This window comes from Juglans regia, chromosome 16 (assembly GCF_001411555.2).
Source record: "Juglans regia cultivar Chandler chromosome 16, Walnut 2.0, whole genome shotgun sequence".
In the NCBI taxonomy this organism is placed as follows: Eukaryota; Viridiplantae; Streptophyta; class Magnoliopsida; order Fagales; family Juglandaceae; genus Juglans; species Juglans regia.
This window is the reverse complement of record NC_049916.1, coordinates 22,832,889-22,856,795: the sequence shown is the minus strand read 5'-3', so window position 1 is coordinate 22,856,795 and position 23,907 is coordinate 22,832,889. Positions and strand designations below refer to the sequence as shown.

At 34.9% G+C, this 23,907-nt stretch overlaps 1 protein-coding gene across 1 annotated transcript; it reads left to right on the top strand.

Annotated features, from left to right (window-relative positions):
- The first annotated feature begins 3,700 nt into the window (after positions 1–3,700).
- Positions 3,701–7,356, top strand: LOC109006719 (phosphatidylinositol transfer protein 3). Its single transcript, XM_018986089.2, has 6 exons — positions 3,701–4,241; positions 4,843–5,095; positions 5,191–5,227; positions 6,119–6,224; positions 6,516–6,626; positions 6,957–7,356. The coding sequence occupies exons 1-6, from the start codon at positions 4,107–4,109 to the stop codon at positions 7,071–7,073; spliced, it is 759 nt and encodes a 252-aa protein (XP_018841634.1). The 5' UTR covers positions 3,701–4,106; the 3' UTR covers positions 7,074–7,356.
- Positions 7,357–23,907: the final 16,551 nt, after the last annotated feature.

The following is a 23,907-nucleotide window of genomic DNA, read 5'->3' as shown; positions in this document are numbered from 1 at the left end:
GAATCTTCGATAGATGTAGCATCACTCAAAGTTGTATTGATTTTTATATTTGAATAATTATTAGATAAAAAATTTAAAAATTTAAAATAGAAAAAATATTTTATAGTTGAATGATGTTTAAAAATGAAATTTTGAGAAATTTTGTATTTGTCCAAATAAGTCTTAAGAGTTAGCTCGTACACCCAAAAGGGACAGAAATTATTAAATTATCTCATTTGACTGACTAACCATACATAGCCTAAATCTGACCATCCATGCTCCTCCATCATTCATTCATGTTTCCAATTGAATTTGGATCCATTTAACACTCCCCACCTGTTTGTCGTCCTACTTTGTGTAAATAATAATGTTAAATATAGTCATAAAATATATAAATATCATAAAAAAAGTTTTAAAAAAAATATAATCTATTATTAAAAAATTAATTTTTTATCACGTAGATCTTATATTTACTATTTATTTTAAAATGAATATGCAGCACTTATATATTCTATAACTGTAAATATTATTTCTCTTATAAAAAAACTTGGATCGATCAAATGTAACATAATAGTTAACTGCGAAACATTGACCAAGTTTACCATCACAAGATTCACAACTCTTCGTAAAATAAATAAATAAATTGGCCAAGTAATTTGGGTCCGAAACTAAGTCAATGTCCATTTTTTTGTTCTCATTAGAGAGTGTCCCCAACCCTCCTCACGTGTATTTTATTTTAGTTTTAAAATGAAGTTGCTTAGAAAACGATATTTACACGTATTAAAAACAAAAAATCAAAAACATTTTTGGGATGGAAAATGCTTCTTCCACTTAGAAAAATTACAGATTCTTTTTTAATTAATGATTAAAGAAGTATTTTTTATATATTTATAATTTTTTTAAAATAAAGATATAATTTACAACACAATCCAATAGTAACTTTCTCGGTGGCCGCATTGTCCTTTTGGAGGCTGCAGTACCACCACAAGGCAAAACGTTCGAGTCTTCGACTCTCTGCCAGACTGCCGCGCTCGGTCACTCCCGCTTTTCTGGGCTGACTCGTACGTATAAATCCGAATCCGGGCTAGGATTGGGGCTAAATACTGTGTCAAAAATTGGTTGAAACAGAACCCAAGCACCACCTATCTTAGAGTATTGACAATTGTTAAGTCTAAAATTTAGTTAGAGTATTAATTTTTAGTTATAGTATTAATTTTTGATTAAATAAATTTATATTGGACTAGCTATCTTAAAGTTAAAATAATAATATAATATTATTATTTTTTTAATTTTTTTTAATTTTTTTTTTACAAATACAATTCATATATTTCATAAATCTTCATGCTTTGTAAAAATAATATATCTACTTTATCAATATTCGCAATCATTAGAATAAATAATGTGCATGACATGCATGTTTTATCATTCAAAGAGAGAGGGAAGTAAAGAAATAATAAAATATTACTTTTCATTGTGAATAGTAACTAGTCATGTTTAGAGAGGACTTAAGATTTAATGTAGCTCAAATCTTAAATTTTAGATTTTTGGCTAGTATAATATGGAAGCTTTTTCTCACATCTAACTAAAATTTAGACTTATATTGACATTTAACTCGTCTATTACCAATATTCTTACACTTGGAAACTATGGAGGTTTCCGAGCCCGTACTTAATACTCCCTCGAGCTGAGAAAAATTTATAAATCATATTTAATAAAATATTTATATGATATAATTTAATTTATAAAATAAATTTTAAATTTTAAATCTTATAAATAAAATCTTATTATTTAAATAAAATAAATAATATACTCTACACTCTACACAGTGACGGAGCCAAGTTATAGGTAGGAGTGGCCATGGCCCCTCAAAAATTTGTTATAATTGAAAACCTTGCCCTTTTTTTTCCCTCAAAATTCTATATATATAGAAATTCCCCGGCCGCGAAAAAAATATATATATTCATGTAATTTCCAAGATTTTTTAAAATCTGCATATACATAGAAAAGTTTCTCTCCAATTTTCTCTTATATGGCCCAAAATTTTATTTAATTTTTATATATCATGTATTTACTAAGATGTAGTCTTTTAAATTTCATTAAGCAAGAAAATATTTGTTTGAGTATTATATATTTAATGTGTCACCAAATATTTAGATTTTTATATGAAACTTGTATAAACTAGCTTATATACTAGAATGAAAGATAAATTTATGAGAAATCACCTATTAGATTTTATTGAGAGCAAAATATCTAAAAATCTCATAAAAAAGTGATACTGTATGAATATTATTTAATGAAATACTATCATAAGAAATCTAAATGGATGCTAAGTTATGTTTTTTAAAATTTTATTTTTATATCTATATGATAAATTATAAATATTTTTTTTCGAAATAAAAGCTTTCTATAAATTAGATAATTTTAATTTTTAACAATGTGTAACTTTAATGTAGAGTTATAATCTTATAATTTACAATGGAATTAAAGTACTTAAGATTTTTTTTTTATTTTACATAAATGTTGCATGTTAGAAAAGTTGGCCTTCCACATAAAAAATATATGATTCCACCATTGAGAGTCTACACACTGATTTGAGAATAGAATAATTATTTTTTCAATCATCAAAACATATTAATATAAATAATAATGTCATGATAATTAAAATTAAAATTTATGTTAATTATTTTAATTACATTCCACTCGATTATAGGTTGAGACTACCATATATGTTATATATACTCTAGAATACCTAATAATTTTCTCTAAATTCTCTGCAGGGACCCGTGACTTTAGCACTTTTTTGTTTCAAAGTCCCAAGTCGCAAAATTTGAATCAAAAAAAAAAAAAAATCTCTAGAATATGTTATAAATTAGCGTAAAATAGTAAAAATACAAGTTTAAAAGTATCTTCGTCTCTATCCATTTGTGGCATCAGCTGTAGTCTTCCATTTGTGGTGTTAATTTAACTGTACTTATCAGCCGGTACTGATTGTGGATGGCTTTCCGTTGTCTCCATTCTAAGCATAGAGGAAACTGAGAGGACTATACAATATACATGGCAGCTAGCGCTTGACTTCACTCCACATCTCTATCGAATTTGGAGAAATAAAAAATGAGTAATGGTATACAATTACACATAATTTATTTTTCACAACATATTTTATAATAATATTATAAGATAAGCGTATTTTTATAAAATGATGTTATTTTTATAAGATGTGTTACAATAATACCTCTCATTTAAAATATAATTGTGTAAAGTGTTGTGAAAAATATTATGTGTAAATTATTTTCTAAAGAAATATATATATTCTTTTTCAAGTTTAAACTATTATTTAATTTACAATCATCCTCCAAACATACCCGATAAATAAGTTAATTATTAAGACAAATTGAAAGCACAAAATATTTCAAAATATTTTCCTAAATAAGTATAACAATTCAAAGTCATTTTTTTTAAAAAAAAAAAAGATTCTATTTAAAAAAAAAATAGAAAGCATATATATTTTCTGGAAAAATAGTTTTTTATTCTAAAATAATTATTGTTGCTTAAAATAAGTTATTTTTACTCTTTTTTGTATATTTACGTTTTTTTTTTAAACTTAACGAAATATTATTTTCTATTTTTGAATTTTTAAAAAAATATGTTTTCATTTTATTTAAAGAAAAAAGGAAGCTACGTTTCAATTTCTTTGATAGGCCGCAGTATGAAGTGAGAAACTCATTGGGAGAGAAATTGCTCCGCTCGTAGAGGAGCCAAAAGTAAAGCTGGCCGTCTTTTCAACATCTACTATTGCAATTTGCCAATTTCAGAGTCAATATTGGAGTCCTGTTTTAACATTGAAATTATCGACAATTCTTACAGTGGACTTTCCAGCCCGCGACTCGCGACCCTCTCGAAATACCGAAATTTCAATGGGAACTCTTAATTCCGTTAGATCCCGCAAGCCCGAATCAGCTCAGCTATATGCATTCATTCTTCAATGTCCTCTCTCTCTCTAGTTTCTTAATGAGAGAGAGAGAGAGAGAGAGAGAGAGTGAGTGAGAGAGAGAGAGGTAGACGTCTGTGTTGCGTTTGGTTGAGGGAAGAGTGTGTGTGTTTGGTAAGGGAGATATAAATAGAGAATAATGGAGTTGTTAGAAAACGGGGTGGAAGCAAATGAGCTGCAAGATAGCATCTTGAAAATGGAAAGCAATGAGATTGAGCAAAGTAAAGTGGGCATCATGAGGGCGCTCGTCGAAGCAGAAGATCCCTCTGCCAAGGTCCCACCCTTTTCTTTTCGATCTTTCTTTGCGTTTTCTTTAGCATCGGAGAGTTTGTTTTTTGAATTATTATCACTGTTCTTGTTTTGAAGCTAGATGATTTATGGGTTTAGCGGTGCTGTGTCAATTGTGATGAAAAACAGGCACATTAAGAGTTATTACGTTGTACCAGTACAACTGAAGGAACTCGTATGTTTAAATTAAGGAATGATATGCTTAGAATGAGGTTGCGTGCGTGGGGTTAAACCTGAAGGTTGAAACTAGCTTTTTTCTTTTACCATGTTTTTCCAGAAACCTGTTTGAATTAAGATGTGACAGTCTCATAAACTGAAAAAAAAAATAGCAATATAATGCTCACAATTGGACTTTAAACTCGCATGGTTAGAAAAATATCCTTGTAGGTATGAATCTCAGCTCAAGGAAAACAACGAGGCCAATGCGATGCTTTATTTAGATTCAATAACCTTGTTTGTTAGTAGAATTGACTTGTACCTTAAAGCTCGTATATTTATTCATGTTACAATTTGTGTTTAGTATTTATTTGTACATAATTTATTTTCCTGGATTATATGTATTGTTTTTGTCTTGCTTTGTTTTGCAGGAAGTGGACAATTTCATGATCAGGAGATTTCTGCGAGCTCGTGATCTAGACATTGAAAAGGCTTCTAACCTTTTCCTGAAGTACCTGAGGTGGAGGCAGACATTCGTTCCTAATGGCTCCATAGGGGCATCGGAGATTCCAAATGAACTTGTCCATAACAAGGTTTTTATGCAAGGCCTGGATAAGAATGGACGCCCCATAGTGGTAATCTTTGGCGGCAGGCATAAGCAAAACAACATAGAGGAGTTGAAGCGTATGTTATGACTTTGAAACTCTAGCAAATTGGATTTGACTCAAATCATTTGAAATTCTCCAAATTGAAAATAGGACTTGATGAATCTTCTGCAGGTTTTGTGGTCTACACTCTAGACAAAATATGTTCCAGGTAACTTTCTCTTCCATCCCTATCAAGACGTTAAACATCTATTTCACCATTTATGGGTGAAAGATATTCCTACAGAGGGGGTATCATTGTCTTTGAAGAATTATTTTATCTTTAAAGTTGAGATGGTATGTTTTTCAACTTGTATGGGTCAAAGATTTCCCTGGAGAGGGGATATCTTTGTCTGTGAAGAATCGTTTAATCTCTAAGTCGATATGCCGTGTCATTTGAGGCTCTATCATCAGAAGAGATGGATAAGACAAGATGGATAAGATTTGTATGTTGCCAACCTATCTATCTCCTAGAAACCAGCTTCCTTTGATGTAATCTAAAAAATGTAAGAAAGACTAAAGAAAGAAAGCAGCTTCCCTGCATTTGGAGAATGGTTTACAAGATAATTTCAAACAATAATTGTCGTGGTTTAAACAAGAAGGTGCTGTGAACTCTAGACATATTTCCTCAATCCTCTTCTTTCTAAACCAAATAGACCCTGGAGTTAGGGATGTTCTACTGATTCAATTTGGTCAGATGTCACCCCTTCCATCTGCTGATCCATAGATCAGAGACTATTGATCTGAGCTGAATTGGGAATTGTCGGATTGGGTCTGAGTTGACCAGTTGAAATTTTGACTTTTTTGGCTCGGCTTTGGTGGGGCAGAAATTTGAACATCCCCAAACCCAGAGTTGTCTTTAATATGTTTTACCAAACCACATGAAGTTGTGCTATTGGGCTAGCTAACCTCTTTTTAAGTTATGGTTTGGTTCTGAGTGCAAGAGCTTTGAATCACTGATAGTAGACCAGGGTAGACTCTCTGGCATCATCATAATCCATTTATTTTGTGAGCATCAATCCTTCATGGACTGTGACTTATGCATGTGGTCCTGGTCTTTCAGAATGCCAGGAGGGCAGGAGAAGTTTATGTGCATTGCAGATCTTAAAGGATGGGGATACTCTAACAGTGACATACGAGGATATCTGGCAGCTCTCTCAATCTTGCAGGTTTGATCCTCCCACTTCTAAGATGCCATGTTATTGCTACAACATATAAATGAGCAAATACACTTGGCGTCAATGATTCATTGATTCCACCATTCCATTAGTGGGACTTTGATTTCAGCTGTGCATGATTAACCATATATATATAAATATATTTTTTTATTTTTTTATAAGTATTTATATATATATATATATAGGCAATGATTAAAAAAAGAATTGCTGTAATAGGATAGTCATAAAAGTAGAGTTGCACCAGAAAAGCTTAATTTTAGCAACTTGGTTTTTTAATGACAGGATTGTTACCCAGAGAGGCTTGGCAAGTTATTCATAGTCCATGTACCTTACTTATTCATGACGGCATGGAAAGCGGTTTACCCATTCATTGACAGCAAAACTAAAAAGAAGGTAAAGCATGAGATGTCCTTCCTTGCAAGAAAATGCAAATTAACCACTGGACAGTTAAACTATTATGTTACACAGTCAGCAATCGAAAAAAATCATATGATTCTGATAGAAAAGAAAGTTATCACCCTGAATGATCGGTCAAAGTATCAAAACTTTCAGCATTGATCTATATTATCAGAAAGCCAAAAGGATATTTTTGTAGTCTTTTAAATGGTTAAAAGCATGGGTTATCGAGAGGAAGCCCACTGGTGTTGATGTATGTTTGGTAAAGTTTTGGGGTGTGTATCATCAACTAATCTGACTCTATGCATCTAAAATGTGTGTTTACAGATAATTTTTGTTGAGAACAAAAGTCTGAGATCTACTCTGCTGAATGACATTGATGAGAGCCAGCTGCCAGATGCATACGCAGGCCAACTACCATTAGTCCCTATCCAAGATGCCTAAATTATTCAACTATCGGGGTTTCTCTCTCTCTATTACTGGTAGGCTTAGCTGTTTCAGCAGACACAACATAGATCTGGAAAATCTGCTTTCTTTGCAAAATTCCTACGCCAGCGAATCCCGTCACGCCAATATTTGAGATTATACACTTTACCCTTCAGCATTGTAATGCCCCGGTCTCGGAAGAGTCAGAGAGTTAGCTCATGTAATTTAAAATCATCTCCAATAATACATTTATAAATAACCCGAGACTCCATAAAATATTAATTTATTTATTCAACACAAATATTTATGTTCCTTCATATGGACACAAAAGAAATACCTAAATAAAATAAATTAAAAGTCTCCATAAAAACTTGGAAATATCCATGACTCTAAATACCAAAGCAACATAAAATAATAACACTACTAAATAAAATTCTCCAATTAAGTCATTGTATCCTATGACACTTATTCTTCTACGATCATCAAAACTTACTAGTACTCCTTATTCTTGACTTCCAGTTGATGCATAAAAAATTATCCGAATAATATTGTAGAGATAAGAGGTGAGTTATTAACAACTCAGTAAGCAAATAACATATATTAGTATGTAAACATGAGTATTTTCAGAATTTAAAATGCAAAACAAAATATTTACTTTCAGAATGTAGAATCAGAAACATTTGTTTTCAGAATGCAAAATCAAAACATGTTATCAAAAATATCAGAGCGGAACTTTCAAAAAACATTTTTATTTAAAAATCATTTGGCATATCAAAATCTGAGACCTCATCTTCATCATATCAGAGCATCACATTGAGACATATATCATGTTTAACTCTCGTGGTAAGGTTATAAATCACAATTATAACCCGTAGAAGGGTCGTATGCCATTATTATCACCCGTGGTTGGGCTGTATATTTAACCCACATGGTAAGGTTATAAACCACAATTATAACTCATTGAAGGGTTGTATGCCACTATCATCATCCGTGACTGGGTCATATGCCACTATTATCACTCGTGATTGGGTCGTATGCCACTATTATCACTCGTGGCTGGGTTATATGTCACTATTATCACCCATGATTGGGCCGTATGCCACTATTATCACTTATGATTGGGCTGTATGCCATTATTATTACCAATGGCATGGCCGTATGCCACTATTATCACTTGTGGCATGGCCTTATTGGAGCATAACATAAACATCATAATCAGACTTTAATCAAAATACAGCTTCAGAAAATCATGCCAAGGTTTTCAGATGCCACAACATATCAAAACAGAGTACTGAACAAATTCAAATCATTTCATATCTTGAAAAAAATCGATTCAGAACATTTTCACGTCACATGCAAAAATTATCAAGTTTTCATATTCACTCATTTTTCTCAGTTCAAAAAACAGAATGCACAACATTAGCTCATGTTTACACCAGTCATGATAAAAATACTCTTCTCTTTCATACGGATTTCATGAGTAATGCAGAACAAATAACTAAGGTTATTTTCACATTTATTTTCAAAAACATATCATGCACATTTTCATAAACCAACCCCAGTTGATTTTCTTTTATACAAAGTCTAACATAGGAACCCTACTTACCTGGACTTCTTAGCCTTTTAGAAATTTTTGTCAACCATGTCGAACAATTATTAATCATCACCTATAGAATAGTCTCATAACTCTCGTAAATTTTCAATCAACCAAGTATTTTCAATATTTAAACCTGAAATGCTAAATTGGCCTATTTTAAATCCTCAAAACCTAAAATTTTCGTAATTCTAAAATATCATTACTTCCCACAATTCATCGATATCCACTTAATTTTTTCGACTAAGACATTAAATTCTAACTTATTTACCATTGACGTATAACTATAAAATCTAATACTAGATAATATAATTATAATAAAATCTATTAAGGTAGAAAGGTAACATTTCTTTTTTAAAAAAAAATGGACTTAATATAAACCCACCTAAAGGCAGGGTATTTTAGGAAAACCCATAAAATGCAATGAGCTGAAGTTGAACTTTACAAATACAATTTCTGAAACTAAAATCATAAGAGGAACATATCACTAGATTAGCAACTTAAGAAAAGAGCATGCAGCGTGAGTCGTGGGTTCGACTGTGGACCTCTGGCATGGGTGAGCGGCAGTGGATGTTCTGGTCGAGAGAGAGAGCGAGAGAGAGATGGAGGAACGAAGAAGTGAGCGTGGCTTACCGAGAGGGCGATGGTCGTGGTTATGGGTGGAGCACTCGCTGTGTTCTTCTAGCGAGAAAGCATTGTGAGGGGTGGCCTGTGGAGTTGGGTGTCGTGGCTGGCGAGGCTTGGCGTTGGACGAAGGACCCTGTGCCACAAGATCTCTGACACATTTGTAGTGTAACTAGCGGCTAACAGATGAGGGCATTGACAGTGGTGAAATCTCAGTAGTGTTATCGTTTGCAGTTGATTAATATATTATAAGAGTTATAACATTATAACATAATATATGTATAATAGTATAGTATTAATATCACTATAACTATATATACCTAATAGGCTAATACAATGATTCATTAATCATATACCTAATACAATGATTTTTTTAATCATATTACATATACAAAATATAAAAACTTAAAAGTTTAATATATTGAAAAATTGAAAATTATTATAGATTCATAGAATCATAAATTATAATACATTGAGTCATAAATATAATTATCATTAATTATTTTTTTAATATGTTAATTAAATTATCCACATTAAATAGTTTATTTAATCATTAATTTTGTCAGGGTTCTTCTTGATCCTTTCTACAAGATGCAATATCTTGATTTTGGATCTAGACAAATATATGCACATGATCATACAAAAAAAATTGATTTCAATTGGAAGGTGAAAAATGTATTTATCCGCATGTATGAGACATACAGGGAAAATGAAGAAGAGAGTTATCCTTGGCGCGCAAGTTTCCCACATGAAGATGTGGGTCCTTCAGTTGACAAGATTGCGAGTAGAAAGACACATTTGATGACCCAATTTAAGTAACAGTTACAGTCAGAAATTGATAGATATCTAGATGAAAGATGTGAGGATCAAGATGATAGTTTTGACCTTCTAATTTGATGAAAGGTGAATTTAGTTAGATATCGTGTATTTTCAAAAGTTGCACGCGATATACTTGCAATACCGATATCTATTATGACCTCTAAATCTACATTTAGCACTGCGGATTGTGTACTTGACCTTTTTTCGAAATAGTTTAAATCATATGAGTGTTGAGGGTATCATATGTGCACAAATCTGGCTTCATTCTTCTTCTACTCCAATAAGCCATGAGATTTTAATGGATGAAGTGAAGGAATTTGAGAAACAGTTGGATATGTGTATGTAATGCATTTATTTTTGATATCTTTTGTGATTTTTTTTTTTTTTTTTTTTATCTTCTATGTTATGTAACTTTATTTAACTTGTTTTGTTTTAAATTTTTATTGATAAAACTTATTAGGGACTTTGCTGATTCTGTGAAGGCGTCAAATTCAATTCCTATTGGTCCTACACTCAATACTGATTAAAGACTAAAGATGTGAGAAGATGACATGAATATCAGTTCTGTGAGACTTTCAGAAGGCCTGGCCACCTATTGTTTCATTTTATATTTAAGGACATCATAGGCACATGTTTCTGCGTGGTTTCTCTTTTTATATTCAGATTTGCCTATATATGTTACTCTGATCATAAATACAACATGAAGATCACCACCAAGGATATATATGATTATGTGGACTGTGTCTCTGGTGGTTGTCATTTATTATAGATAATACTACAAATTATAAGTTGGTAGGGAAAATGTTAGAAGGAAAAAGAAAGAATTTATTTTAGATACCTTGTGCAGCACGCTATATTGATCTCATGCTTTAAAATATGATGAAGATCAAAAGTGTGAGTTATGTTGTTGATAAAAATTTTAATGTCAAATTTTCCTTTGATGCAATTTTATCTGATAGTAATATGTTGCCCTCGAATAGTTGAGGAAGCATTGACATGTGCAGATTGCAATGCATGGAACAACAAGCAACATTGGAACAACAAGCAACTTTGTGGCCCTGATTTCATTATGTGAAGTGTATAACGATATAGGAAATAGAGGGGTTATCTAGGAAACTATTTCCTAAAATTCCTTATGGATGGCTCTGATTCTCTTATTTGGGTGTGGATGTTAACAATGTTTGCTATATGGCATCTACATACTGCGGTAAATTGTAATAGTAGTAGGAGGAGAGGAACTTCTTTTGGTTGCTAGTCTATTCGGTTTATATATATTTGTGTTTTGTATTGATGCAAATATGAGAGGCTAAGATAGTGAGAGTTGTGTATTTATGTAATTGTGTTTTGTATTTTTTTTTTCTTTTTTTATTTGGAGTTTGAAATTTGGATAAATTGGATGATTACTTTTTAGTTATAACTTATTACTTATTAGGGATTTTACTGATTAGGGATTGTTTAAAATTTCTTTATTTTAATTTTTTTTTATTTTCTTACTATAATTGATAATCTTGTTTCAGTTGTTTGGATGGATATAGAAAATTTATATTCTTTTATAGTAAATCATTTTATTCTAATTTAATGTATATAGACAATTTTATTTTTATGATTATTATTATTATTATTTTTTACTTAAAATTGGATAAAATGTTAGTGAGCCGAAAAAATTAAACATGGATATAGGGATTGGGCAATTGGCCCAGTTTGGTATAGGGGTGGACCGACTAGACCGGCTCATCCCGTCCCAAATGGGATCGAAAGACCGATCGGACTAGTCCGTCCCGAATGGGACCGGACCTGACCGGTCCTTAGGCTATTCAGTTCGATCCAGGGTGGGAGAACCTTGGACCGAATAGGTCCGGTCCAATCCGTAAAACCTCATCAGGACCGATCAGACCGGACCGAAATCACCCATAGGGCTAGTGTTTTCTGTCATCCAGGGGGGCTTGTTGTGTGGGGTCGTGGCATGGAAAAGCTTGGTAGTGGGACTGCTCTTCGGTAGGGGTGCTACCCGCCCCCTACGGGGCAGGGCCACCCTTTCCCTGCACCCCACCCCGCATGAGGCAGGGGTGGGGTTTTCACCCCCGTCCCCCGCCCCGGTGAGCGGGGTGCATTTTAAAAAAAAATACTACATTTTATTTGATTTAAAAATTATTTCTAAGTGTAAAAGTAATTAAAAATACATTTTTAGACCCAAATTATAAATTTAAATTTTGTAAATATTACTATAATTTAAAAACTATGTAATTTTTAAATTTGCTAGTGCATATTTTGTGTAAATTGTAGTGTATTAATTTTTAAAGTATGTAATTTTTAAATTTACCAATACATATTTTGTGAACAAGTCTAACAAATTGTAATATATATTTATATATACACAATTTGTAAAATATAAATATATATTTATGTTTATATATATGTATAATATATATATATATATAAATGGGAGCGGGGGTGGGGCGGGGTTGGGCCCTCCCCGCCACCTGCTCCTGCTAGGGGCCCTAGATGCGGGGCGGGGGGCCCCATTGCCCACCCCTACTCTTCGGTGGTGGTTGTGCGAAGATGGCTGGTGGTGGCAATGTATGTGAAGAAATAGTTACTTGTTGTTGTGGTTGCTGCATTTATTGGATGTGGAGGGCAACAGTCCAATCATGTGGCTTGTGTCGGTAGCTACGAGGAGGTGTTGCTTCATTGCAACTTAGGCAGTGGCAACCCTAGTTTAGTTGAAGATGATTTACGTGAAGTGTGTGCCGCGTGTGAGTGCTAGAGTCGTGCGTGGTGGGGGTAAATAAAAAAAAAAATTGAATATTGGTTGGTTCCCACGGGATTGGATTTCAAGGGCGTAGAAAGTTTGATTTTTTTTTTTTTTTTTTTTGAGTTACCAGCCTTGACTCAACCTCTAAAAAATAATCTAATTTGTCTAACAAAATTTTCGGCCCATAAAAGATTTTTTAACCTAATTATCAAGCTCAAGAAAAGTTCATATTTAATCATAATAAACTTTAGGCTCGAAGTCTAATCTTAAAATCACTCGATGAATTCCAAGTTTTACGGGAACCATGAGTTTAAACTGTAAAACTATGCATCGCTTGGCCATTAATTGCACCGCTTCGTACAGATAATAGGCTAACCATTAAGCTTCGTATAGATAATAGGCTAACCATTAATTGCACCGCTTCGTACAGATAATAGGCTAACCATTAAGCTTCGTATAGATAATAGGCTAACCATTAATTGCACCGCTTCGTACAGATAATAGGCTAATATGAATAATATTCAAATGGTTGAATATTCAACTATGAGTTTAAACTGTTGCATAAGTTCGGATTAGTCCCAACTTTTCCAGAAAATTTCTGTAATTTTTAAAAACCACTGCAAGTAGTGGTGAGAATCGGGTGGCCGGACCGGAAAAACCAACCGGATCGGATCAGAAAAACTGACCAGACCAGATTGGATCGACAGTGATTCCTGTCCGGTCCAGTCCAATCCAAAATTCAAAAGACAGAATGAATTCGGTCCAGTCCATGGTCCGGTGGTTTTCCAGATCGGACCGAATTAAATATATATAATTTAATAATTTATATACATTAAGTATATCATTTTCATTGGACCAATTAACCTAATCCTATTACTAACTCACCATTAAGTAATTATTAACTAATACTAATATTTAAAATTTTATACTAATAATAATATTTATAATTTTATAGTAATAGTAATATTTATACTAATACAAGTATTATATTAAATTATTAATAGTCTAGACTCTACTTCTAGACTCTAATATGGTATTAAAAAATATATACTAATAGTAATAGTCTAATATAGACTAAGACTATAGTTTTTTTTTTTTTTTTGAAACAAAGAACCTCATCTCATTTATAAAGTCAAGAAACTACAATTTCTGTCGTATACAATTTTCTGTATAACTTCCTGTAGACTTTCCTCAATCCAACATAACTCAGTATCTGTAAGTAAAGCCTTCTTTGCTAGACTATGTGCAACACTATTTCCTTCTCTATGTATAAAACTCAAAGACCAATGAATACCTTGTGCGAAAGCTCTCTTGGTGTCCTCGATCAGTTGTCCATACTCAGACTCGTCTGCCTCCTTGGCTAGCACTGTCTCTATCATTCCCTTTGCATCTCCCTCCATCATAACAGTCCCGCCTAGCACTCGGCAATAAAGGGGAAATAACATGATCCTTCCTGGAGCATACCGTGACCATTACCTCTCCATTGTTGTCCCTAATAACAATTCCTATGCCTATCCTCCTATTCTTTAGATCAACCGCAGCATCAAAATTCAACTTGTATATTCCTGGCATAGGTCTCTTCCATTTACTGTCCATCCTATTCCCTTCCCTGTTTTCCTGCCCTGCCTCCCTTCTATTGTTAGCCTCCTGGTGCTCCTCTAAGGACAGCAATGCCAATCTCACCACTTTACCAGGGCTTCCAAAAACCTTTTCAAAGATAAAAGCATTTCTGCTCCCCCAAATACCCCTCATGATGGCAACAACTCTTTCCAAACAATCCTTTGAGAGCTTTTTATCAATTCCATCCACAAACTTGTGAAGTCTTGCACCTGATTCCTCCACTTCCTCACCGGGCTTTCAGCTTCAGCCCACACATCAGCAGCCGCAGGGCAGCACCACAGAACATGCTTAACATCTTCCTCTTCTCTTCTACATATCGGGCAAAGTGGATCCTCAATCACTTTTCTTTTGAACAGATTAAAGCTTGTAGGTAAGGCATTATTCAAGGCATTCCAGACAAAGTGTTTAAAACTTCCCGGCACCTCCAAAGACCAAACCTTCTTCCACTGCTCAGCATCTCTATTCCCTCCCGAAGAAACCCCTTTCCTTTCTAACTTCCATTGGACATCAGCATGGTAAGCACTTCTTACAGTGAATTTACCTGACTTTGAGAAGCCCCAAAACATTCTATCATCTGCCCCAAAACTGCTAATGGGTAAGGCACAAATCATATCAGCTTCTTCCTTTTTAAAAACCCTTGAGATTAAATCCACTTTCCATTCCTTCCTCTCTTCATCAATTAAATCTGCCACCCTTGCATCTGCTGCTAGACCTTGTACAAGAGATTGAACACAATGAGAAATAGGAGAAGGAAGCCATTTCTGACCCCATATCTGAATTTTTCTTCCATTTCCCACCCTCCACCTCAGGCCCCTTTCAACCACATCCTTTACTTCCCATAAACTACGCCAAATTAAAGAGGGGGATCTCCCTAATTTTGCTGCAGTATAAAACTGCCCCTTCAGATATTTTTCATTAAAGATCTTTGCCACCAGTGAATCTTGCGTCTAGACCAATCTCCATCCTTGTTTTGCCAACATTGCTCTATTAAAGCCCTCCATACTTCTAAAGCCGAGGCCACCACCATCTTTTGAAGTCCCCAACAACTCCCAAGATTTCCAATGAATACCAGCATCTGTCCTATTATTTTTCCACCAAAACCTTGAGATCAAAGCCTCTAAGTCACTACACAACTTCTTTGGCAGCTTAAAAACACTCATAGAGTAAGTAGGGATGGCTTGCAGAACAGCCTTCACCATCACTTCCTTTCCAGCCCTAGACAAGAAATTAGTCTTCCAATTTTGAATTTTCTGCCACACCCTATCTTTGATACTTCGAAAAGTATTGTATTTTGCCCTTCCTACCACTGCTGGCAGCCCCAGATATCTTTCAAAATTATCAAAAAGAACAGCCCCAGCCTCTCTTTGGATCCCCACCCGAATTGAGAAGCTAGTATTGGAGCTAAACATTAAGGATGTCTTTTGTTTATTCAAAGTCTGCCCAGAAGCTTCTTCATAACATTTCAAAATAGCCTGAATATTTCTCTACTCCTCGGCTTTTGCCCTACTGAAAATGATACAATCATCAGCAAACATAAGGTGATTCACTCTAGTACCACCCCTAGCTACTGCCATTCCACATATATCACCCCTTACTTCTGCCTTTTTCAGCAATTGGCTTAGGCCCTCTGCACAGATAATGAACAAATAAGGGGACAAAGGGTCCCCTTGCCTCAACCCCCTCGAAGGTTTTATAATATCCCCTGGCTTTCCATTAAGTAGCACTGAATAGGTCACAGAACAAACACACTCCATGATCAGCTTTATAATTCTATCCCCAAACCCCATTTGCACGAGTAAAGCCTGCAAAAAAGTCCATTCCACCCTATCGTAGGCTTTGACCATATCTAGCTTAATGGCCATGGTACCCTCTTTCCCTTTTTGTTTTGCTTTCATAGAATGTAAAAGCTCATAGGCTATCATGATATTATCAGTTATGAGTCTCCCCAAGATGAAAGCACTCTGGTTTGCTGAAATAATGAATTGCAAAACCCCCTTAATTTTGTTTGCTATCACCTTAGAGACCAGCTTATACAGCACGTTACACAAGCTAATAGGCCTATAATCTTTTGCTGATAAAGGGGATGTCACCTTAGGAATTAAGGCTAGAAAAGTATAGTTAAGCTTCTTATCCAAGGGACCTCCATTCAGCACCTCAAGAACAGCTTCCTTAACTTTTGCTCCAATCACACCCCAATGATTCTTATAAAAACCAGCACCAAAACCATCAGGCCCCGGAGATTTTAAAGGAGACATTTCTTTTAAGGCCCTCTCCACTTCCTCCTCAGTAAAATCTCGTTCCATATTCAGTTTCATTTCCTCGGAAACATTAGTTTCTACACAGCTAAGGCAAGCATCAATTTTCTCATTAGTAGGGAAAGTGGAAGAGTAAATACCTTTGTAATATGCTTTGAATTTTTCTGCAATCATCTCCGGTTCTGTCACAACCTCCCCTTGCTCATCTTTTATTTTACTAATGAAATTTCTCTTCCTCCTTTGATTAGCACATGCATGAAAGAATTTTGTGTTCCTATCCCCCTTTTGCAACCAATGCCTTTTAGCCCTTTGCTTCCAAGCTAAATTTTCCTGATCAAGTAATTTCTCCACTTCTTTTCTTCTCCTCTTTATTTCCTCCAGCCTATCTTGCCCGCCCCTTCCCGTCTCTTGTAGCACCCTTAGTTGCTCAGTTTGCAAAGTGATCTCTCTACCTCTTTCTTTAACTAAGTTTCTGCTCCAGTTTTTAAGGGAACCTCTACAACCATCTAATAATCTCAACAAACCTGCCATACCATCCCTTAGATCCTTTTTTCTCCCCCACTCATGTTCAATAACCCTAGTACATCCCACTTCCAGATCCCAAGACAGCTCGTATTTAAAACTATGTCCCCTTCTAATTTCCCTTCTATCCCCACTACTAGAGCAGACCAATAAGGGGCAGTGATCAGAGCATACTGTGACCAGCACCTCCACCTTAACTTCAGTATTCAAAGCCAGCCAATGATAGTTTGCTACCCCCCGATCTAGTCTCTCCATTACAAAAGTATCATCCACATGCCCATTCCACCATGTAAATCGATCACCCTTCCATCCCAAATCTGATAAATTGCCCTTTTCTAAAGCCTTTCTGAATAGATCCATTTGTTCCTCACTTCTTAATCTCCCCCCTTGTTTTTCATCCTGACTCACAATCTCATTAAAATCCCCCACCACACACCAACCAATTCCAGCCTCTGGTTCAAGGGAATTCAATAAATTCCATCATTCTCTTCTTTTGTGCACTATCGGATCCCCATAAAAACCAGTCAATACCCATCTCTTCCTACCTCCCCCCTCATCCACCCATGCATTAATGTGTCTATGAGAAAAATTGATCAATTCGATCATCTCCTCCCTTTTCCAAAAAAGAATTAGTCCCCCACTCAAACCAATGGGCTCCACTACAAAACAGCCCTCAAAACCTAACCTCCTCTGAATACCAATCACTTTACACTGTTTCAGACGTGACTCCATAATGAAAATCATCTCCGGCCTCTTCTCCTTTACCATCTGGCAAAGGAACTGAACTGTTCGGGGGTTGCCAAGCCCCCGACAGTTCCAACTAAGGGTTTTCATGGCCCCTAGCGGGGCTGCTGAACAGCCTCCGCCAAACATATTTCTAGGCCACTTCCTAGAACCACCCCTTTTCCTTCCCATTCTTTTTTAATTTTCTTTGAAACCCCCTTATTCCAATTTTCTTTTTCCTCTTCTCTGTCCACTCTTTTCTTCCCAGTATCTCGGCCTACATTAGCCTGTAAATCATTTTTTGCCCTTGCCCTACGCTTCCATCTACCCTTAATAGAAAGCTGGTTTCCCCCCTCATCACTACTCACAACCCTTACTCCTAATAAATCTGTCTCGTTAATCCCTTCCTGACTCATAAAACTACCCTGCCCCCCAGCTACCTCACTAGCCACTTCCATAACAGCCCTCCCCAAAATAGCATTCCCAACCCCCTCCACTCGAGCAGTAGCCAATGCCTTCTCCTTCTCCCCAACCCCCCCCCCTTATCAATTGTAGTAACTTCTTCCGTACTCGCTTCTCCCCCTTCCCTCCCCTCATTCTCTCCTCCTTCTCTCTCCTTACCTCCATACTGGGGTCCAGGCTCATAGTCTCTTGCAGTGCTGTAATCCCATCTTGATTTCTGTTTTACACCTCTTGTTATGAAATTCTTCTCTGCTCTAAGCCATGCGCCAAATTGGGGCTCCATAGCTTCCATACTCCCTCCTCCCTTACACCCATCTTCCCCATGAACCACCCATCCACACGTAAAACACATTCTCGGTAGCTTCTCATACTTGAAGCCCACCCACACCTTCTTCCCATTTACAGTAATCAACCGACCCCTAGCAATTGGTTTTCTCAACGGAACCTCAACTCTTACCTTCAGAAATCTCCCCCACCCAACCCCATCGGGAGGCACATCTATCGCCCAAACTCTCCCTACAGATCCACCTATTTGATAGCCCCTAGACTCGTCCATGAACCCCATAGGAAGATTATGGAGTTGGATCCAGAAAACTTCCTCCTCGAATTTCATAGCGCCCGGTTGAGCCCCCGCATCAAACATCCGGAGTGCAAGAAGATGATTGTCAAAGAGCCAAGGTCGTCCTTCCCAAACTTTTTCCAAATCGATAATAGTATGGAAAGTAATAATAAAAATGTTTGTACCTACCTCCTGGAACACTGTCGCTTTGCTATTCTTCCAGATCTTAGCCATCATTGAAGACAGGATCTCCTTCCCGATCACTCTATCCAAGCAAACATTCCCTACCAGACTTCGGTCTCCTTTATCCTTCATCGCGTCTTCCACTTCATTCACTTCTAGGTCTAGACTTTCCTCCTCCGACAGCCGAAAGTTCTCCCAAAGCACCTCTAACCTATCAACTCCTCCCCTCGCCATCGCCGTCCTCGACGGAGAAAACAGTTATGTTCTTCTGAGTGAACCCTAACTGACTACCTCACTCCACCTCTGCTCCCGTAACAGACACAGAGAGGATACTTTTTTCTATACAAGCCTCCTTGAAATAAAAGTTAGATATTTTTATTTTGGATGGGGACTAAGACTATAGTTAATAGTCATAGTTATAGTAATATAGTTATAAATTATACTAAATCACTATAACTAATATTAGTATATTACTAACATATAGCTATACTATATTTCTAATAGTCTAATACTAATACTATTACTATTAGTCTATTATATAGTTATAAGTTATATTAATCATGATTCATAATAACTAATCATTATAAGTCTATAGTATTAATGTATTATTATATAATATATAGTATTAGTATCACTATATCATTATAATATATATTATATACACATACTATAAATCTATATGCAGTAGTAACAGTAACACTATAATAGTATAATATATAGTATTAGTATATAACTGAGTGACTCACTAATCACTATTAAGTACTTATTAACTAATACTAATATTTATAATTTTATACTAATAGTAATATATATACTAATACAAGTATTATATTAAATTATTAATAGTCTAAACTCTACTTTTAGACTCTAATATGGTATTAAAAATATATATATATACTAATAGTCTAATATAGACTAAGACTATAGTTAATAGTTATAGTTATACTAATATAGTTATAACTTATACTAAATCACTATAACTAATATTAGTATATTACTAACATATAGCTATACTATATTACTAATAGTCTAATACTAATACTATTAGTCTATTATATGGTTATAAACTTATAAGTTATATTAATCATGATTCATAATAACTAATCACTATAAGTCTATAGTATTAATGTATTATTATATAATATATAGTATTAGTATCACTATATCATTATAATATATATATATATATATTATACACACACACTATAAGTCTATATAGTATTAGTATACTAATAGACTCTAATATGGTATTAAAAAAAAATATACTAGTAGTCTAATACTAATACAATTAATCTGTTATATAGTTATAACTTATATCAATCATGATTGATAATAACTAATCACTATAAGTCTGTAGTATTAAATTATTAATGTATTATTAATATTAATGTATAAGTCTATAGTATTAAATTAGTATTATTAATATTAATGTATTAAATTATTAATGAGGGGGAGATACCTCATCTGCCAAGAAGCCAAAACGATGACGTTTAGTATAAAACAGGACCTAAACGGTGCCATTTAAGTCCAGGAGGGGCAGAATTTTTTTTTTAATAAACTGTATGTTGAAACGGCTAATTTCAATCCAAACTACACTGTTTCAACATTAGTTCCCCCCCCCCCTCACTTCCCCAGTTCGCCCCCCTCTCCCCTGAAAAGCGATTTTGCAAAACGGAAACCCTAGCCCAGTAGCCCCTCTCTGTCGCATCCCCCCTCCTCCAGCCTCTCGAACGCCTCCCTCCGTCGCGTATTTTGGTACTCTCTCTCTCTGGTATTTAATCTTTTCAATTTTGATGGTGTTCACTCTCGTTAAGTGTTGATTTTGGTATTTATCGCGGGACGCCGATTGTCAATTTGTCAATGACTAAGTTTGTGGTTACTAACTTAGTTACTTACTAATTTCTAATGTATTTTGGAACTTGATGGTGTTGACTCTCGTTGAGTCTTGACTCTTGTTGACTATTGTGAACTTGTTTGGCAAAAAATAAATTTACAGAAGTAGTTTTTTTTTTTTATAAGTAATTTACAAAAGTAGTATTAGAAATTTAGAAGCACAATGGAAGTAGTATTAGAAGCACAATGGAAGACCAACAACATCCCTGTAGAAAACTTACGGGTCAGGGTCACCTACATTTTTTTTTTGTTGGTTGGAGCACAATTTTTTTTTTTTTTTTTTTGGTCGAAGCACAATGGAAGTAGTGGGAGATTTTTGGCACTCTTGGATTTTAGGCTTTCTTGGAATGAATTTGAGTATCTGACAAAATCTTAATTTGAATTGGTTTATCTAAGCACTCTGCCACTCACCCAAAATTAAGGGATATTTACACAAACACACGGTATATTTTTTACACACAGAAAATATAACTCATATATATAAATATATAGTTGAGAATCTGAGATGCATTAATTTGTAGAAAAATAAAAAAAACCCAGATTAATTTGTCTAGTCATTAATCATTATGGTCTTGCTGTGAATTTACAAGTTTTTAAAACTATATTATATTAATGTTTGTTTTCTAATTCTTTTGTTCTTTTATCTTTTTATCTTGTTTGTCCTGACTCTTTTTTATAGATGGAGTCTTCTACAAATGATGTACAAGAGTCAACACCAAACATGCCCTCCACTCCCACCCCCACCCCCACCCTCATCTAATGTAAGTGATCAATCAGTTGGTGGGTCACAAAGAGGTAGAGTTAGGTCTTTTGTTTGGGATCACTTTACAAAAATTTCAAAAGGTGATCCAAGTAAACCTAGGGCTGCATGTAATTATTGTAGTGCTTTGTATGCATGTGATACAAAGACCAATGGTATGAAAAACATGAAGTATCACATTGAGCACCAATGTAAGAAATGTCCGTTTAAGAAGACAGATAAATCTCATACAACTCTAAGTTGGAAGGTGGAGGGAGGAAGTGGTAATGGTAGTGGGAGACTTGTGCCTATTGCATTTAGTGTTAAGGCTTGCCGACAAGCCTTAGCAGAGATGATTATTCTTGATGAGTTGCCCTTTAGGCATGCTGAAGGGGAGGGTTTCAGGAAGTTTATGCTTGTGGTTTGCCATAAGTGGGTAAAGATTTCATCCCGTATGACGGTTGCCAATGATTGCTTTAATTTATTTTTAATAGAAAAATAAAAGTTGAGAAATGCTCTTCGAGGGCAGCGAGTTTCTCTCACCACAGATACATGGACATCCGTGCAAAATCTAAACTATATGTGTCTCACATCACACTTTATTGATGATGGTTGGAAGTTACACAAGAGGATTCTTTTTTTTTGTTTGGTTGAAAATCACAAAGGTGATACCCTTGGTAAGGGCATGGAGATGTGTTTGCATGATTGGAGGCGACCAAAAATACTTGCACTCACACTTGATAATACAAGTTCTAATAATGAGGTTGTTTCTTATTTGAAAAAAAAATAAAGTATAGGAGAGACATGATCTTGGAACATGAATTATTGCATGTTCGATGTTGTGCCCACATTTTGAACTTAATTGTTCGTGAGAGGTTAAAAGAATATGATGAGTCTATTGCGAAGGTGAGGGGTGATCCTACTCTCAAAGGTGGAGTACATTTCATAAATGTGTGTGGTTGGAAGATATTCAATCTAAAAGTCAAGTTTGCCTAGATATATCGACTAGGTGGAACTCCACCTATTTTATGTTGGAAAGGGTTTCAAAATTTAAAAGGATTTTTGATCAGTTAGAGGAAGAAGATCCGTGCTTCCTTAGTAGTATTAGTGATGATGTAGATGATGAAAATGTAGACCATGTGGTGAATACGAGAAAATCAAAGAAGTTAGGGCTTCCCAATGCATCTGATTGGGCAAAGGTACAGTTGTTTGTGAGGTTCCTTGCATTATTTCATGATGCAACTTTAAAATTCTCGGGGGGTGAATATGTAACTTATAATGTTCTTTTTTCCGGAATTGGTTATTATTAAAGATGTCATTAATATGGAGTGTGAAGAACGAAACCCGTGGTGGGATTAATGACCACAAATATGAAGAGAAAGTTTGACAAGTATTGGGAGAACTTAGAAAATTAGAATATGTTGCTCTATGTTGGTGTTCTTCTTGATCCTCGTTATAAGATGCGATATCTTGATTTTGGGTTGGAAAAAATGTATGCACATGATCATGCAAAAAAACTTGATTTCAGTTGGAAGGTGAAAAATGCATTTATCCGCATATAGGATGCATACATGGAAAATGAAGAAGGACATTCTCCTCAGCACACAAGTTCCCAACATGAAGATGTAACTCCTTCAGCTGACAATGTGGCTAGTAGAAAGGCAAAAATGATGGCTAAATTTAAGCAAAAGTTACAGTCAGAAGATAGTTTAGAAAGTAAGTCAGAGGTTGATAGATATCTAACTTAAAGATGTGAGGATGAAGATAATAGTTTTGACCTTCTAATTTGGTAGAAGGTGAATTCAGTTAGATATCGCGTACTTTCAAAGGTTGCACGATGTTCTTGCAATACCGGTATCTACTGTGGCCTATAAATCTATATTTAGCACTGCGGGTCATGTACTTGACCATTTCTGAAGTAGTTTAAATTTAATGAGTGTTGAGGGTCTCATATGTGCACAAAACGGGTTTCGTTCTTCTTCTACTCCAATAAGCCTTAGGACTTTAATGAATGAAATGGAAGAATTTGAGAAGCAACTGGATATGGATATATAATAAAATTACCTTTGATATCTTTTATGGTTTATTTTATTTTATCTTCTATGTT